The sequence below is a fragment of the Thamnophis sirtalis genome, unplaced genomic scaffold (assembly GCF_051295495.1).
Source record: "Thamnophis sirtalis isolate CommonGarterSnake01/CBP01778 unplaced genomic scaffold, rThaSir2_p1.2 scaffold_4, whole genome shotgun sequence".
Taxonomy (NCBI): domain Eukaryota; kingdom Metazoa; phylum Chordata; class Lepidosauria; order Squamata; family Natricidae; genus Thamnophis; species Thamnophis sirtalis.
This window is the reverse complement of record NW_028261384.1, coordinates 82,684,931-82,703,168: the sequence shown is the minus strand read 5'-3', so window position 1 is coordinate 82,703,168 and position 18,238 is coordinate 82,684,931. Positions and strand designations below refer to the sequence as shown.

Here is an 18,238-nt window from a genome sequence, read left to right as displayed (position 1 = left end):
CCCGTGGCAGTGGTGCCTCTCTCTCCACGCGGAGCACCTGAGCTGGCCCCCGCGTTATCCCTCCCCCTTCCTCCTCTGCCGTGCTTTTGAGGCCGCGGGAGCTAGTAGGAAAGCGGTGGAGGTGGAGGCGACGGCAGGGATAACCCAGAGCCCAGCTGAGGTGCTCCGAGCGGAGGGGGATGCACCACCGCCGCTGCCATGGGTGGGGGTGCCAGTGGGAGCTTTGCCGGTGAAGGAGAAGGAGCAAGAGGACTGGCGGCTTTGAAATGCAACCCCCTGGTCCCGCTGGCCGCGGATTTGATTCGTCGTAAGCGGGGGCCGAACACATGCTGAGCCGACTTTGCGCAGTGAGGCGGAGTAATTCAATCCCCCCCAAAGAACGTGTGTGTGTGTGTGTGTGAGAGAGAGAATTGGATCAAAATTGGTGGCCAAAGGAGTGGAGGGAGGGAGGGAGGGAGGGAAGGAAGGAAGGAAGGAAGCCCTGCCCCCTGTGAAAAAAACTGAAGATGGAGCAGTGAATGAATAAGCCATAAAAGCAACAAACAGTTAATGCGTAAGTAAGCTGAGGTGGAAGTTCTCAACTAAGGAAGCAATATAAGAAAGAAATATAAAAAGCTCAATATGCCAAAACACTTATTTTAGTCTTCATTTAATTACTTGTATTGTAGTCTGATGTAACATCTTTTTAAAGTTAACGTTAGTTAGAAAAGATAGGGTACAAAACTTAAATAATAAAAAAATTGTACATTCATTTTGAAAAATAAATGCAATACTTGATTAATTTCATATCTTTATTTAAAATAGTTTTGGCATGGCATATGATTTTATTGACTCAGTTGGAAATGATGTGGATGTTGTATCTGATTCTGAGGTATATATATTCTTAAGTAACATAACATATAGCATATTGTCCAAACTTGCTAGACTATTTAATTGATCTTATTACTTTAAAGGGGGAGAGTTTCATGATAAATTATTTTATTACATTTATGTTGCATTTATATATTATATTTATTACATTTATATTCCACATTATATATTTGTATTGTTATTTTAGTGTTTATTGTCAATTTTGATAGATATTATATTGATATATCAATACTGATTTTAATCATACTAAATAACATTTACTACTATTATTTATCAGCATTAAATATTTACATTTTTAATATCGAGTTAGTCATATTTTAGAATAATAGGATTATCTTTTAATAGGATAATTGGCAAAATCTAATTCAAATGTGATGGGTTGCATTCCAAAGGAATGTGAGAGGACAGGTTGCCTGCAAAATGCCAGGACCCAGGACCCTGTTGGTGCCATGTCTCTCTCTAGCCAGTCTAACAATCTAAAAGCTGAGCAGAGAGTCTTTTTTTTTCAGGGTGAGCGGAAAAGTATAGTGTTTGAGTGGCACTTTTCATGCCTGGCATTCATCAGGCTGAAACCTCGCTCACAATTGGTGCTTGGCGCTTGGAATGTTGCGCAAATGTCCAGCAGACGAGACAGCAGTTCAAACTGTTGCTCTCTTAGGTGCTCAGGCATGAAACTGTGCAGCTCAAACACTATACTTTTCCGCTCACCCTGAAAAAAAATTAGAGGGAACATTGGCTGCAACATGCTACTTCACTACCACACCTGAGAGCCCTGTGCTGCCCCTATTTGTCTCCTGCATGACTGAGCATGGAGCCCTTGCCAAGCCTGACTGAGAAGTGCCGAACTGGCCTCTCCCCTTCCCTGCCAAACCTTAAGCTTTCCCGCAAGCGGACACAACCCTGCCCCACCATTTGCTGAATTCCCAAACCTGTCCAGATTTCACAAATTGTGCAACCGCGGAGCTAGAAAGCTTGACATGCGGCCACCCTGCTCCCCTCACTTGCCAGAAGCACTCCAAGGCCTTTTCCAAATTGCAAGATGGGTTCCTAAACTAACCTGCTTTCCAGTTTCATAGCATTTCTCTCTGCAGCTCAAGATGCTCTTCTTTCACTGGAGAAATCGAAAAAAAAAAAATGTGCACCGAAGAAGAAGCCTCTGAATGTAATGTAATGTAATTCCCAAATGCGGAGCAGGAGCAAGCAACTTCATGAGCAAATTTGTGGGGCTAGAAAAAAAAGTAAAATCAGCCTTTCCAACTTCTCTTGAAAAAAAGTAAGAACTCGCAAAGTTGGAAATGCTGATCTTTTCTTTTTTTTAGTCCCATGAACATGCCTCGTAGAATTGCTTGGTCTCTCCTGTTCCTCATTGGGGAAAGCAACTACTTTGGAGGATTCTTATATATTTTATTATTTTATAGGCTAGAGAGTTTGATTCCAAATTGAAAGGGAAGGAGAAAGAGTTAAGAAGAGATGCATGAATAATTATGGTTGAATTAAAAATTAAATAATTCATTCAGTTCATAATAATCAAGACAAAATTACCATTAAATATTTTCAAGAAACAACATCAAAGTCTTGTGTAACACCCAAGGAAGTTATAGCTGATAGGCCACCTATACAAATTACAAATTTGATATTTTCAGAAACCTGAGAGAGAATCTATGCAAACCCATTTAATAATTCTACTGAATGAATCTCTTATCAATTTCAAAAAACTTTATCAAATATCTCTGCTTAGTCTTTCAATGAAAATATCAGCGTTCCAAATATCATCCAAAATTAAATCAAGAGTCCAAGGCAGAGCTTTCCTTAAAGTTCCAATTATTAATAGAGACATGTTGGTACATCTGTGTAAACCCGAATCTGAAAGCTTCCCGGGGTTCCCACCCACTTGAAAGTTCATGATCTTGCCCCCATACCCACAAGTCCATCAAATGGTCCAATCTTCCACTGCCATGCTGGAAGTTCCACCCATCCAGTTCTGGTCAGGCTCAGAGGTGTAGAGAACAAAAGATGATCTTGGACTTCTAGAAAGGAATTTTTTATTTTGACAACAACACATTCTACTCCTTACTATTGCCCCTCCCAATTCCCCACAAATGAAAAAGCATAATAAAATAATAGAGTGTGTGGCAGCCAAAGATCCTAAAAGGAACTGGCTGCAGGCCTGACAGAAAATATATTTAAATTGTTAAAAATCTATAAAGTATGGTCTGAAACCGTGACAACATATAAAAAAATGAGATCTCAGAAAACATTTTTGATATAACAATTCCTGTGTATGGGAAGAAAAAAGTACACTCCTGTTGGAATAGAATATGAAATATCCGTTTTGTATTAATTTAGAGATAACTTTGTGCAAAAATGAATTTGACAATATAATTGGGTAATCGAGCCTCTGAAAAGTTCCTGAATTTGATTCCAATCACCTCCACCTAGGGGCTGAAAATAACTATATATTTGTCTTAAAAGTCTGTGGGTTAACTTTGACATAATTATTTTGGCAAATGTAGAAACTTAAATTCTTACTTAAAGCTATCAAAGAAAATGAATTGAAGTGTATTGCTCTTTTATTCTTTATAGACAATGCAAAGCCATGCTGCTGTTTTCCGTACAGGCCCTGTCTTACAAGAAGGCTGTGAAAAAATGTCCACACTTTATAAAGATTTGGATGATCTGAAAACATTTGATAGAGGTATTGTTTCAATACAAACTTCATAAAACTGTGAAAATTAATACATTCTTTTATCTAATTAACCTAAATGTATCTGCATCATAATTTTATTTAAACAAATCAGACTGGGTCAATTTATCTGCAGAAAAGTAAGTTAAAAATGACCCCAACGGGGATCAGAATTTCCATTGCTAAGCAAAGAAGTTGTTAGATGAAACAGCATGTGACTACACCACTTACTAACAGCAGTTCCGGTAATTCTCACTGCAATTGTTAAACCAGGACTAAGATTATTATTAGGTGTAGTGCTCATGCTATTCCTGCCCTACATACTCACCTCTACTTCAACCCTTCACAGCTTCTCTCCCCACTATTTCTGTCCTTTTGGCTCCCTTGCACTCTGCCATCTATCCAAACGGTATTCTGTTACCATAATTTACTTGATATCCTGTCACCTGTAACCATCACATTCTTCTTCCTTGACATGCAATCTCTGTTGATGCTGGGCTTGCCACTGCTACCCCAGGCAGGCTCCTGATGGGTGTGCCCCACTTTAGCTGTCTTAGCATGCTGCACATTCCCATGTGTGCACACCCTATCTGCCTATCAGGATTCCACCAGATGCAATTCACTGCCTCCTCCTAGCTTTCAGCCATGGTGCTGCAAAGCAGCTGTTCATTCAACAACATGGTGGTGCCTTATGAGATGCAAGAAAAACAAGGTACTGTATATACTCAAGTATAAGCCTAGTTTTTCAGCCCACTTTTTGAGCTGAAAAAAGCCGCCTCGGCTTATACTCGAGTCAGTGAAAAATTTGCCCGAAATGGAGGAGAAAAAGGGGCGGGGCCATGCCGCTGGGTGACGCTCGTGAATGGCCCAGCGCCCCTGAGTTTCCCCTCCCTCTGTGTCAGTTTGCCGCGCAGCGTGCACCGCACCATCCCCCCTCCTCACGTTCTAATGTAATGCAGGGCTATCTTACGATTCCCCTTCCTCCCCCTCCTGCCGCTCTGCAACGATGTCCCACCTCCTCCTTGTTATGGCAAGCAGCCACATAGCGATGTCCCACCTCCTCTGGTACAGTGATCCAATGATAGGAATCACTGTGCCGTGTGTCATAGGAGGCGGGACATCATCATCACAGCGGGACATCAGCATCATAAGGTGAGTGAAGTATTTCATTGAATACACCGGTATTGTGTCATAATAATTTGTTATGCAGAGCAAATTTTTACAATGGCTACTGTATATTTAATGGGCACAGGCAGGCTGTATATGTTATTCAATGGGCAATGGCATTATTGGTATCTATTTTTATTTTTGAAATTTATCGGTAGCTGCTGCATTTCCCACCCTAGGCTTATACTCGAGTCAATAACTTTTCCAGTTTTTTTGTGGTAAAATTAGGTGCCTCGGCTTATATTCGGGTCGGCCTATACTCGAGTATATACGGTAAGTGCGGTCTGCAGGTCATGACCTGGAGCAATCATAGCCCAGGCAGCAGTCCCCTGCTCAGCTTAGGTTATGCCTCTCTCCTGTCCTGATGTGCCTGTCTGGCTTGTGACAGGACTGTTCTGATCCCCATCCTTACTCCCATCCCACCTCTGTGTCTGCCTTCTCCATTTGTGTTGCTAAAAAAGAAAGTCAGCAATGAATACAAAGTTTTGTTTACAAGACACATGTTTAAGGACAACCCTCTCTGCTGCAGGCTGATTAGGAGACTTGCAGCCAGAGAGATGACAGCAGGCAGGGGCATAGGCAAGAATGTATATAGGATCCCCAGCCATCAGTGGCTGCAGGCTCCACTGCTGATATGGGGCCTGCAGAAGAAAGGGCTGTGTTTAATGGAATGATGTATTTTTTCCTTGTCTCAGACTTTTTTAGCATATAATTTTTTTGATTGTTTTAAATTATTTTATTTTTTTGTTACATAAACAACACATACCCACAGCAGTGAAAAAAACAGAACAAAAAAGAACAAGAAACAAAACAGGAAAAAAAACATCATCACATATAGCATGTCATTTGGTTACAGGTGTTTTAACATTTATCATTTTTATACATTTATTATTTCATTTAATAAGTATAATATACGGTTTGGGTTGCTTTGTTTACCATCCCTTCTTCCTGTTATAACACCACCTTATTTTCCCTTTCTTTTCTCCCTTCCTCCCTTCTCTACTTTCTTCCTTCCTGCCCTCCTTTCCCTTCCTTCTTCCTGTACCTTTCTCCTACTCCTGCTCTTCCTCATCCCCTTCCTACCCTCTCTCCTCCTCTTTCTCTCCTTTCCATCCTCCTCTCCTTACCTCTTTCTTTTCACCCTCTCTCCCTTCTCTACTTTCTTCCTTCCTCCTCTCCTTCCCCTTCCTTCTTCCCTTGCCTCTCCTTCGCTCCTACTCTTCCTTTTTCCCTTCCTACCCTCTTTCCTTCCTTTTCTCTCCCTTCCATCTTCTTTTCCTTTTTCCCTTTTTCCCTTTTTCCCTCTCTCCCTTCTCTACATTCCTCCTTCCTCCTCTCCTTCCCCTTCCTTCTTCCCGTACCTTTCCCCTACTCCTACTCTTCCTCTTCCCCTTTCTACCCTCTCTCTTTCTCTCCTTTCCATCCTCCTCTCCTTACCTCTTTCTTCTTTCCCCCATCTTCCTTTCATTCTCTCCCCCTTTTTCCCTTTCTTCTTCTACTATTATTGGTGTTTCTATTTTAAATCTCAGTTTATGTTTCCTTGAGATGGTACTTCCTCCAACCCAGATATAATTTACTATCATTTCTTATTCCCTTACCTTTACTAGTCTATCCCCCCACAGACACACTTTGTATCTCTCTATTGTATATGCATTTATCTATTTGATATACACAACAATTAAAAAACAATCATGCACTCACAAAAAAAACACAAGTATATGTTATAAAAAAGTATATCAGCTGGTTACAACAAGTTTTTGTGCATCTCTTCCATTAATTCATATTAATTCAAATATCTTAACTCAAATGTTTACTATATTAACATCATCATACCTCCACTTTTAGTTGACTACAGTTATTTAAACATCCTTCATCCTTAACTATACCAAAGATTTAATCCATAACCCCATGCTGGCATTTCATTTACTTATTTATAAAATCCTCCATTAACATTAAGTCCTCATATCCTGTTTTAGCTAAACATCCATAATATTTAATACCAAAAATTTCATCCTCCATGTATATAATTTATTATCATTCTCCTTTCTTTATTTAATTATATCCTATATCATAGCATTTCCCCCCTATTAGTTAAGATTTAACTATATATAGTTTTATTTTATTTTTTATAATAATTATTATTGTTATTAATAATCTTTATATATAGTCCAAATATATTAAATTCATTTGCAATAGGTATAGATGAATAAAAATTGATAATGATAGTAATGTATATAATGTTGAGTTGATATGTAAGTAATAATTGGATATGAGAAGGGAAGGCTAGAGCATATAATTTTTATTGAAAATTTCAACAACAATAGTAGTAATGCAAACTCTCAATGAAATGAAATGAAAGAGAAAGAAATTCAAAACTAAAAGTGGAAAAAGGTAAAAGAAAAGAAAAAATGAAAAATTTAAAGATATAAAGAAGTAGTTTCCAATCTTCAGAAAAGTTATAAGTACAATTATATTTTAGTATCTCTAACATTATATCATGACTCTCTTCTTTCTATAATCTATTCTGTATAATCATCAAAAACTTTAAATCTTAAATTCATTTTTTCTTTTTTATGCAAAAAAGTCCATAAGGGATTTTCAGTCATCACTAAACATAGATATTGTCTTTTATTTAACCAAACAAGTCAGGTTAGCCATTTCAGCAAATTCTGTCATCTCTATTATAGGTATTGTAGATAAAGATCTTCGTGCATTCAGTAATCTTGCAGCTGTTATCAAATGTTATCAATTATAAAAACAATGCTCCATCCTCTGAATCTCTGAGTCCCATATTTTCTAATTTTTTTACATCCACCAAGCATGATAAAATTATCCTTGTTCTTATTGCCAGCATAAATTTGAAGTACACTTATGCATACTAGATAATGTTTTTAGTATTATATACAATAGTATATCATTGAATAAAAATTCTTTTTATAACAATATAAATTTTATCCTTTCAACCACTTATTTTCCTATTATTCCCATTTGTATATTATAATCAATGCCTTTAGTCCACTGTATCATATATTCCTCAACCTTTTCATATTGTTTCAAATTGGAATAAACTACATATTTAAGCAATTATATTTTATCCTTGTTCCAGATATCTTAATAAACAAAACTTTTTATGGTATTCATTGCTGATTTCCTTTTTTAATAACAAAAATGGAAAAGGCAGAGTCTGAGATGGGACAAGGACCGGGTCAGGAAGTACACCAGCTCTGTCACCAATAAAGCAGAATATTTGTAGCTCAAGGTTAAAATGAGATATCCTTGGTGCTCTCTGAGCTTGGTTGTTTTTTTGCAGACATCTCATTACCCAAACTCGGTAATACCATTAGTGCTCATGATGATGTTACCTAGTTTGGGTAATGAAACGTCTACAAGAAAACAATCAAGCTCGGAGAGCACCAAGGTTCCCTGTCACAAGTCAGGGAGGAGTATCTGTAGAGAAAATGAGTATAACCTACACAAAGTAGGGCTTTGCTAGCTGGGCTGTGGCTGCTCCAGGTCATAGTCTCTAGCTTGCAACTGTCTCACTTTTGCATACCACTCAGGAGGAGCAACCCCTTATAGAAAAAGAGCTATTTTGCAGCACCACAGGCAGGAGGTGGCAGTGAGTTACTTCAAGGCCCAGCAGGCAAAAGTGGTGTGCACTTGGAAATGTGTAGCAGAAAACCCAATATCTGAGATGGCAATGCTACTGAGATAGGCAGGGATCACAAAGGCCTTGCCAATTATGGCAGATCGTGAAGTTCAACTGGGGCAGTGGAGAATGACAGGTGGCTGAATGCAGGGTGGTCAAAATGGCAGAGCTGGAAGGATATAGCAGAGGGAGGGAGTTGAAATGTATCCTTGGCAGCCCACCTCCATTTATGACTGTATGGTATGTTTCAGATTGGGTCATTTGATTACTTGCTTTATAATTGTCATGACTTACTACTATAATTTGCGGACTTAATTACAATTGTAAGTTGTCGACTATCTATGCATTACAGTTTTAGCACAATAACCTTAAATTACAGAAAACAGATTCTGGTTCAAGGTTTAGCAAAATAGTGGGACCAATTACTAAAAAAGTATGATAGATTTGTCTTTGTTGCAGATATTTAAACATAAGTTAAGCAACCAACTGCTCATGTTGCTTTAATTTAGATTCCTACAGTCCTGATCAGGGTTGAAATCAGTGACTTATAGAGTTTCTGCCAATCCTGATTTGTAGAAAATTCTAAAAATAAAGTAAGTCTGGCAGGAAGGGCTGAAATTATAATTTATGCAAATTGAAGGTATTTGTGCAAATGTGTTAATACTCTTTTTTATTCATTGGAAAATTATTTTAAGAATGGTTTCTACTCATTTTCATGGCAATTACTCAATCTATTTTGGTATTGGGTGAGTTGCAAGTACTGCAATGTAAATCAGCAAATGTGGCACTATATAGAAATGAAATCTTTGAGGCAATCTACAAAGCTGCAACTTTGTTTTCCTTGCCTGCTGCTGCTTTTCATGCACTGACATATCGTAACTTGTTTCTACGCTTGTTTCCATTGATTTGGAAAGCTGCTCAGCTTTTGGAGATTTTTGGTTTTCTTTCTTGCAACCTAGCCACTCCCCTCAACTTATGTATGACAAATTCATAATTCATTTCCTTACTCAGAAGTATACCTTGTCTTCAATATTTATTGTTAAATATCTTTATCAAGCTGTATTTGAGTCTTAAAGAAGTATTAAGCTTCTTTCTGCTTTCTGTGATAGTACCATTAAATTATACCAAAAGAAGAATCTGGTGAATCTGCTGAAGTTCTTTCTTCCTATAATTTCTAAAACTGCTCCATACTTTTTGTTGTACTTGTAGGTGTTGTTTGGAATACTGACTTGGTAGAGACTTTGGAACTTCAGAATCTCATGCTGTGTGCTTTACAAACTATTTATGGAGCAGAAGCTCGAAAAGAGTCACGTGGAGCTCATGCTAGGGAGGACTATAAGGTACATATTTATTTAGAAGTTATTTCTTCAATTGCTAAAAATAAATACTCTTAACATAGGCAAGATAAAGTTTGTACTTTTTATAAAGTTATCCTCAAAATCGATTTCTCTGTCAAATAAGCTTTACTTATATTGCATTTAATAGCTTAAGAATGTGTCTAAACAGGCTGTTTTCTATTATAAAAATACATAATGTCATTATCTTGATCACTTTTATGTGTTTCACATTTCTTAGAAGGGTATTCTTTTGTGAAATGGTATAGACCATTGACAAGGAGAATGTGGCTGTCTTCCATGTTTTCCCAAAGAGGCATTTATTACAGAAAAAAATCTACAAACTTATTTTGTAACCTCTAACTAAACATGTATGCATGAATGTCTATATGAATCAATCAATCTATCCATCCATCCATCTATCATGTATCCATCCATCCATGCTGTCACAAAAGTACCATTTAGCTACTTTGAAGTTATGTTGGTTTCTGTTGCTGCTACATGCCTTTCCTTGCCCAGTTTCCCCTCCCCCCCTCTATTGAGAGGTGAAGGGAAGATGCTTCCCTAGCTGCTTTACTTGGAACACTTACATTAGCAATAGCACTTAGATTTACATAGCATCCCATAGTGCTTTACAGCACTCCCTGGAGGTTTACAGTGTGACTGTAATGGAGCCTGATCCAGCCCTCATATTGCTCTCAACAATCTGGATCCTCATTTTACTGACTTCAGAAGGATAGAAGGTAGAGTCAACCTTGAGCCCTGTCAGGATCCAACTCCAGGCTGTTGGCAAGCTTGCCTGCAATACTGCATTCTAACCACTATACCACCAGGGCTTCTATATCCTGTGATCATATAAATAGTCCTTGTGATGTGCTGTAATGGAGCCTGACCCATCCCTCCAAAGGCTTTCCGCACCTTCGAGATATCCTCATGCTCTGCTTCCTTCCTCTTGGATTCCCACAGATCTTTTCCCATGACCATCAAGTTCCCCAAGTCTTAGGCTTTATTCCTACCCCACCAAGCCAAATATCCCCCTCTAACTTACCTTTGAAGAATGGAACAGGTTGCTTTGCCACTCATGATTCCTGAATCTTGCAGCTCTGAGGAGTCTCATTAAGGCAGCCGAATGGAGTGATTTGTCCCTCATAAGCTTCTACAAGCAAATGGATGCAAAATTGAGCTGTTTCTGCAAACCCCTACATTTTGCTGTATTAATGAGGTTGCACAATGCTGCAGAGAACTTCTGAAAACAGTAGAAAGCTTCTATAAAGCTATACAAATTGTATAAAGCAACAAAATAGAGTGATTTGTCCCTGGGCCACACAGCGGTGAATCAAAGGTAGCTGCCATTTTGTTCCCACCCATTTCTGGATGGGGATGAAATGGCAGTCACAAGACAAATTCCCATTTTGCTGACTTAATGAGATTCCATAGCACCACAGCAAGATTCTAGAATCACAACATGCAACAAAACAACCTGCACTATTAAAGGCTTTGGAGCACTTCAAAAGGTAAGTGAGGAGGAGGAATGTGTAGGCCTGAAGGAGTGGGAACCAGTCTAAGGCTTGCTAGGAATTGTTTGGGGAAGGAAATACTTGCAAGGACTGAGGAGAAGGAAGATAAGTGGGGAAGTGCTTCAGCATCCCTGTGGCCAGTCATAAGGGTAAATGACAGTGCTGCAGTGGTGTTTGGAGAGTCCGCTAAAATTCCCAACATCTATTAAGCAACAATTGTAAATCGAGGACTACCTGTATCTTGAATATCATCAAGTAACAACCTCTGCCTATCTCAGATCCTTGGTAAGGACTTGATAAAAATGTTAGATCCAGTCTAAATATGTGGCTGACCGCAAAAAATCATCATCATAATAGAAAGCAAAGATAATACCAATAGTAATAGGCACCCTGGGGCAATCCCAAAATATCTAAAGCATCATTTGAACATCACCAGCATTGGCAAAATCACATCAGTCAATTGCAAAAGATTGCTTTACTTGGAATAGTTTACATCCTGTGTTGATATCTTTAACACTATAAGATAACATATTTTGCCTAGCCCAATCCTTGGGAAACACTTGATAGGTGGATAAAAATGCCAAATGAAATCTAAATACCCAACTTACTGTGCACTCAATTATAATAATGAATAATTTTCCAACCAATGCACACATTTATGACCAAATTTCATTCACCTCACAACAAAAATCTTTAGTGTCAAACTGTTTACAGTCTACTTATTTTCAGGTAACAGTGCCAAGGGGACAGAGGATTCTAATCAATCAATTGAGGCCACAGAGCTAAGCTTGTTAACTTGCAGTTATCACTTAGTGAAGCACTTGATGAAAACCAGCTTAGGAATAGATAACTTATTTAAGCAATTACTCCACCCTGCACAAAGGGGCAACAATAAAAGGAAAAAAAGTGGCTCAGGTACAGGACACTGAATGGATGGCTGCAACCAGTGACCTTTGCAGTGTCTCTGGCTCTCTCTGGCTCTGGTTCTCTGTCTGACTGTCTTGCTTCTCTCTCCTTCTCTCTAGCTTAGTGACAATTTCACTTCTGATTTAAGAAATGGCATACTATCTTTTGGAAATGTGCTCCAAATATAATTCTTTCACCAGAGCAAAGTGAAGGAGAATAAATACTATAGGCATATCCAGTGCCCATAGCACATACAATGTCTTGATTGAGCCTGAATCTGTAACTTTCCACTCAGACCCAAACAATCCTCAGGCACTAGACAAAACCTTGACCAATCTGGAGTTGATACATATATATACTATAGACTATGAAAGTAGGAAAACATAGAATTGAGACTTTATGTTATGTTCCAGTGAATGGGGTTAAAGTTTTGGGAACAAATATGCAATATTCTGAATAAAGAATTAGTAGAAGATCTTTTGTTTGGTCACATAAATGGAAGGATGAGAGAGTACAATGAAAGAGTTCAGAAAAAAATATGGGAAGAAGAAAGCAGAACTGCTTATTTTCCTGTGCACTGCTTGGAGTGTCCAAGCATGGGTTAAATTCTGCCACACTGCCCAAGGACTGGAGTGAAATTCTTGGCCACGCTTCCTGGCTTCCTGTATCCTCAGTTTTTCAATTCAGTCTAGCCCATCAGGACACTTTATACTTTAGCTCCTTAATTGAGTGTTTTTCCTCTTTTTTTATAGTGTTTAGTTGCTTTAGAGTATTTTTTGCCTTTATTCCCTTTTTTGCCTAGCACAGTGATGGCAAACCGTTTTTGGCTTGCATGCCATAAGCGGGGGGAGAGCAGGTAGGGTCGTGTGGGGGCATGCCACACCCATAATGCAATGTGCTACACCCCCCAGCGTGCATGCACCTGTGACAGGCGTTCCCCCCCCCCCATTTTTTGCATACTTTTTTCACCCTCCCCAGGCTCCAGAGGCTTTATAGGAGCCTGGAGAGGGCGAAAGCAACCTCCCCCGCCCCTCGGAGGCCCTCTGGAGGCTTCAGGAGCTTCCCTGAAGCTTCTGGAATGCAAAAAAACAGCCCTACGGGCAAACCGGAAGTTCAGGAACAGACTTCCAGTTTGTTGATAGGGCCGTTTTAAGATAGATTCATAAGCAGCTGACCAATCACACTTAATGTATAATTCTCAATGGAACTATATCTACAAGGTTCTGTCCAAAGCCCAGAACTCTTCAACATCTTCATAATGAGTTAAATGAAGGGATAGAAAGGGAACTCATCAGAATTGCAGACAACACCAAGCTGGGGCAACACTGAAAAAGGTAAGTTTAATATCCAGAAGGATCTTTGATGGATTTTAATATTGGGCCTATCCAACAAAAGGAAATTCAGTGGAGAAAAAAAGTTGCACTCTTGCACTTAGGCAAGAAAAACCAAATGTACAGCTATAGAATAGGTGGTACCTGGTTCAATAGCAGTAATTGTGATAGAGATCTAGGAGCGCTAGTGGACAACCACTCAAGTTTGAGCTAGCAATGTGCTACAGCTGCCAAAAAAGCCAATGCACTTTCTAGACTGCATCAACAAGGGATATCATGCTAAGTAGTAGTACCGCTGGTAGGACCATACTTGGAATCCTGCATCCAGTTTTGGTCACTACAATACAAAACACATTGAGACTGTGGAAAGTGCAGAGAAGAGCAACAAAGATGATTAGGTGACTGGAGGTTGAAGCATACAAGGAACAATTGTGGGAACTGGGTATGTCTGGTCGAATGAGAAGGACTACAGGTAATATGAAAGCAATCTTCCAGTATATGAGAGGTTGTCACAGAAAAAAGAAGGTTGTCATTTTCCAATGCACCAGATAAGAAATAACAGATACAAGTTTATCAAAGAGAGATCCAACCTAGACTTATTGAGAAATTTCCTGTCAGTGAGAACAGTAAATCAGTGGAACAGCTTGCCTCCAGAAATTATGGGTGCTCCATCACTGGAGATTTTTAAGAAGAGATTGGACATTATCCAGAATGGTATAGGATGTGAGCAGGGCATTGGACGAGAAGACCTTCATGATCCCTTCCAATTCTGATATTATAAAACATATAAGGACTGGGTTATTTAATTAGCAGATACTGAATCTATTATCAGTGTGAGGGCCAACATTTATATTTACCATTTAAGATGTGTTAAGCTACTTATGTTGTTTTGAAACATGCTTGGTCTTATCTGAATGAGTTTTAAACATAATATACCCTCACTTGTATTTTATATTCTAGGTTAGGATAGATGAATATGATTATTCTAAACCAATTCCAGGACAGCAGAAGAAACCATTTGAGCAGCATTGGAGAAAACACACACTCTCTTATGTGGATGTGAAGACCGGGAAGGTATTAAACATTTTCTTAATTTTAATATTTATTTAGTTGTATGCTACTTCTAGTAACATGGATCTTGAAAGGAATGATTAAACAAATTATTAGAAATAATAGAGAATATTGTGCTTGAAAGATTTATATGTATGTCTTGCTTTTCCTTGAGAAATCAGATCCTCAACTATGTCTTTTTCATCTTTCCTTTTGTTTTTTGGAATAGTGAGATATCTCTGGTAGAGAAGGTATAAGCTAAAGGTTACTATGTGAACTTCCTTGCATAATTGGATCTAGTCTAGGAATTATCAACCACATAGGGCAATGGTCCCCAACCTTTTGAGTGCCAGGGACCAATTCTATGGACAGTGGTTTTTCTGTAGACTGAGGGGCATGGTTTTGTACACTGCCTGGATTTTGTGCATGCACGGATGGAGCTTCACTGACTTTCATAGCCCTGTCTGTGGCCCAGGAGTTGAGTATCCCTCACATAGATAATAGAGGCCATGTCTGGGGGTGGATGGCGAGCTGATCTCTCCCTTTGTATCAGATGAATACACTGATGTTGGGACTATTTGTAATAGAATTATAAACATGAATTCTGTTTTAGGACCACAGCAGGTCAGATAGTCCACAGTAGGTCAGATACAGGTAGTCCTCACTTAACATACATTTGATCAGGAACCATTCAAAGTTACAACTAATATTCAAAGTTATTGCTGTTGTATCATCTGCTGGACAATGGGAAAATTTAAGCATTTGGCAATCAGCCCATATTTATAATCAAAAGTGTGCATTCAATGCTTCCAACCCACATATTCTCCCCTATGTCTACTTTTCAATCTGCCTCTGTCAACCCTTGCAATCCCAGCTGACCTTCATTGTCACTGCTCCCACTGCTGGCCCAGGATCCAGGTCCTGGGCATACCCCTAGAACATGTGAAAACAGCTTGCTGGGCAGGAGATGGGACAGAGCCAGCAACTTGTATAAGGCAGGAAAAGTGAGAAGTCCTCACATAACAATTGTACTTTTCCTTTTCTAATAACTATCCTGAGATGATTGGAACTCTAATCGCTAAGCAACATAGTTATGTAATGTGTCACTTAATTACTATTTTTTGAGCAACATAAATTCCAGTCCCAATTAAGGTAATTAAATGAGGCCTACCTATATTTCATATTGGGACTATAAACTGGATGATCTGTAGTGACAGACCAGATCCAGAATATAGGCCATAGGTAAGCAACCCCTAGTTTGGACCATCATTATATCAAAATACTGTCATATTGTATATAATCTTGCCTTTCTAAAGTCACCAATGTGGATTACAATACAAATAGTCTTCACTTAACAATTATAGTTGGGCTCCACATTTTAATTATAATTAATTGTAGTTGTTAATCAGGTCACATGATATCACTTGATTTTACTACTATTACTGTTGTCATAAAGTGAGTCACAATACAGATATAGAGTAAGAAAAGTAGTCATTAAGCTGATCCATTCCACTGAATGGACATTTTGCTGGAAAACAGCAAAATAGCCCACTGCATATTGCAGTCATATGACTGTTAGTCTCTTCAACCAGTCTTGAATGCAAGCCAATTGCCAAGCACTATAAGTACGATATTGTGGCTGCAGGGGGATGGCTGCAACGATTGTAACTTTGAGGATGGATTGTAAGTAACTTTTTGTTGAGTCCATTATAATTTTGGTCAAGAAGTGATTCATCATTAAATGAGGATTACCTGTACTCCTAGCCTTACTTTAAATAATAATTTCTAATGCAGTGGTACTTCAGTACTCAACTGCTTCAAAACTCTTTGAGTTTGGCACGCAACACATTTTCATGTGAAAATGTCCTAGTATTCAGAGTATTTTGGTTCTTAACACACTGTAAAAGGAAGTAGGGGACAGTTTCAAAGGTTAGACAAGAAATTAATCATACTGCAAAAGTCACTAATATAGGAAAAGGGACAGATAGATCTTTCCCAGTTAAAACAAAGGACCACATAAGTTGGTTTGTTTAGTACTTGTGCCTCCCTGAACCAATTAAGGACAAGTACTGAGCACTGTACGTGATTCTTGGGTATATGAGAAAATTAAAATCTAATCTAGTAGGACTGGAGATTGGGATAAAAGCCTCTTTATTCATGCTGCAGGAGGTTAAATAAAATGGTTCTGCTTAGATGGTATTTATTAAAGGGACTGATACTAAGTGAACAGCATCTTATGTATTTCTGACTCCACACAACTAGAGATATATGTAGAAGTATCTTGGTTTGGCTTCAATAGTGTATATGCTTACTAAGCCACTTTATAGCATAGGTAAAACTTACATTGGTGTATGATCTAGAAACTGAAGGTTCACAAAAGGTTAAATATGACCTGTTTGAATTAAAATTTTGCTATGTAAGAATTTGTGCTACTTAATTACAGAAGTAAAAAATAAAATTTCAGCATGAATGTGGCAATATTTGATTATAGACATGATTTCTTTTGTAGAATGTTTTCATATAAATAAATTTAAATATTTATAGTTATATATCATAATAAATTGTAAATTTATTAATATCAATGTAAATCATAAAATTTGAATTTTGACAAGGTAAATGAAAGATAAAGTATTAATAGTACTTTATTAATAAGATGAACCTTTATTTTTTTTAAGGTTTCATTGGATTATAGACCTGTAATAGATCACACCCTGAATGAAGAAGATTGTGCTACAGTTCCACCAGCCATTCGGTCCTATTAGTTATTTTGATTTGAATTTTTGCTTTTAATGCATACGCAAACATACCAGGCAAACATTAGCCATTGTAGTAGATTAAAGTAGCATGTTAATTTAAACCATTCAAAATCCAAAATCTGCTCTAATTTTTATGCTTGATGTATGAGAAAACTGAGTTTTGAGACATGAGCTATATATTGCAATATCAAAATGTTCTTGCATGCAAGTCAGTTCCTAATTTTCTCAGAATACTGCTTATTGTTGCATACATTTTTTTCATCTTCCTGTAATAAATTTCTAGTGTGTTATGTTAAGAAACTATATGCATGCGATGAAAATGAGGGGTTTTTATTGAATGTAAGAGCACCATCAAGATCAGCAATGTAGAGTATCATTTAATAGATTTGTGCTTACAGAAATTTATTAGTGCATTGTAACTTTTAATAACTACATGGCATTAAAATGTAATTGCTGAAGTCATTATGATTATGAATGTTACTTCAAATTGGCTTTTCTTGTTTGTTACAAGCCACTTTATCCTTTTCATTTTAGTGAGGTATTAAAAGAAAATGGGTGTTTTTGAAAAAAAATTCCAAGTCATTAAGATAAATAAAGATTGTGTCAGATCTGCCACCTTCAGCTTCTATGCTTTGCTGGCATCCTGGTAGGGAGGGAAGAGGGGACAATGGAATGTAGAGAGTAGCGATGAGCAGGAAGAGGGGGTGACAGCTCTGACAGAAACAGGTGTGAGAATTGGCATGTTCAAGGACACCTGGCCTGGGAAAAGTATGTGAAAATGCACCTGTTTACCGGTTTCAGTAGTTTCTGTCGCTTGGTAGAAATAAAGACAGAACCTAGGTATTTGCCTCAATAAGCTTTACGCATTTATTCAGCTGAATAAAAACATGCCCCTCAAAGCAGGATGGAAGCCTATACACACTATGACACTCATATTTATATGTTTGCTAAATTATGTATTTCATCACTCAGAAT

The 18,238-nt window shown here is 38.1% G+C and overlaps 1 protein-coding gene across 1 annotated transcript in view; it reads left to right on the top strand.

Moving 5' to 3' along the window:
* Nucleotides 1–17,862, top strand: part of SDHA (succinate dehydrogenase complex flavoprotein subunit A) — a 46,345-nt gene extending 28,483 nt beyond the window's left edge. Inside the window, exons 12-15 of the mRNA XM_014065676.2 lie at nt 3,454–3,565; nt 9,579–9,709; nt 14,418–14,531; nt 17,183–17,862. Of these exons, the coding sequence (XP_013921151.2) occupies nt 3,454–3,565; nt 9,579–9,709; nt 14,418–14,531; nt 17,183–17,269 (444 nt within the window). The 3' untranslated portion in view covers nt 17,270–17,862. The remainder of the gene's footprint in view (nt 1–3,453; nt 3,566–9,578; nt 9,710–14,417; nt 14,532–17,182) is intronic.
* The last annotated feature ends 376 nt before the right edge of the window (nt 17,863–18,238 follow it).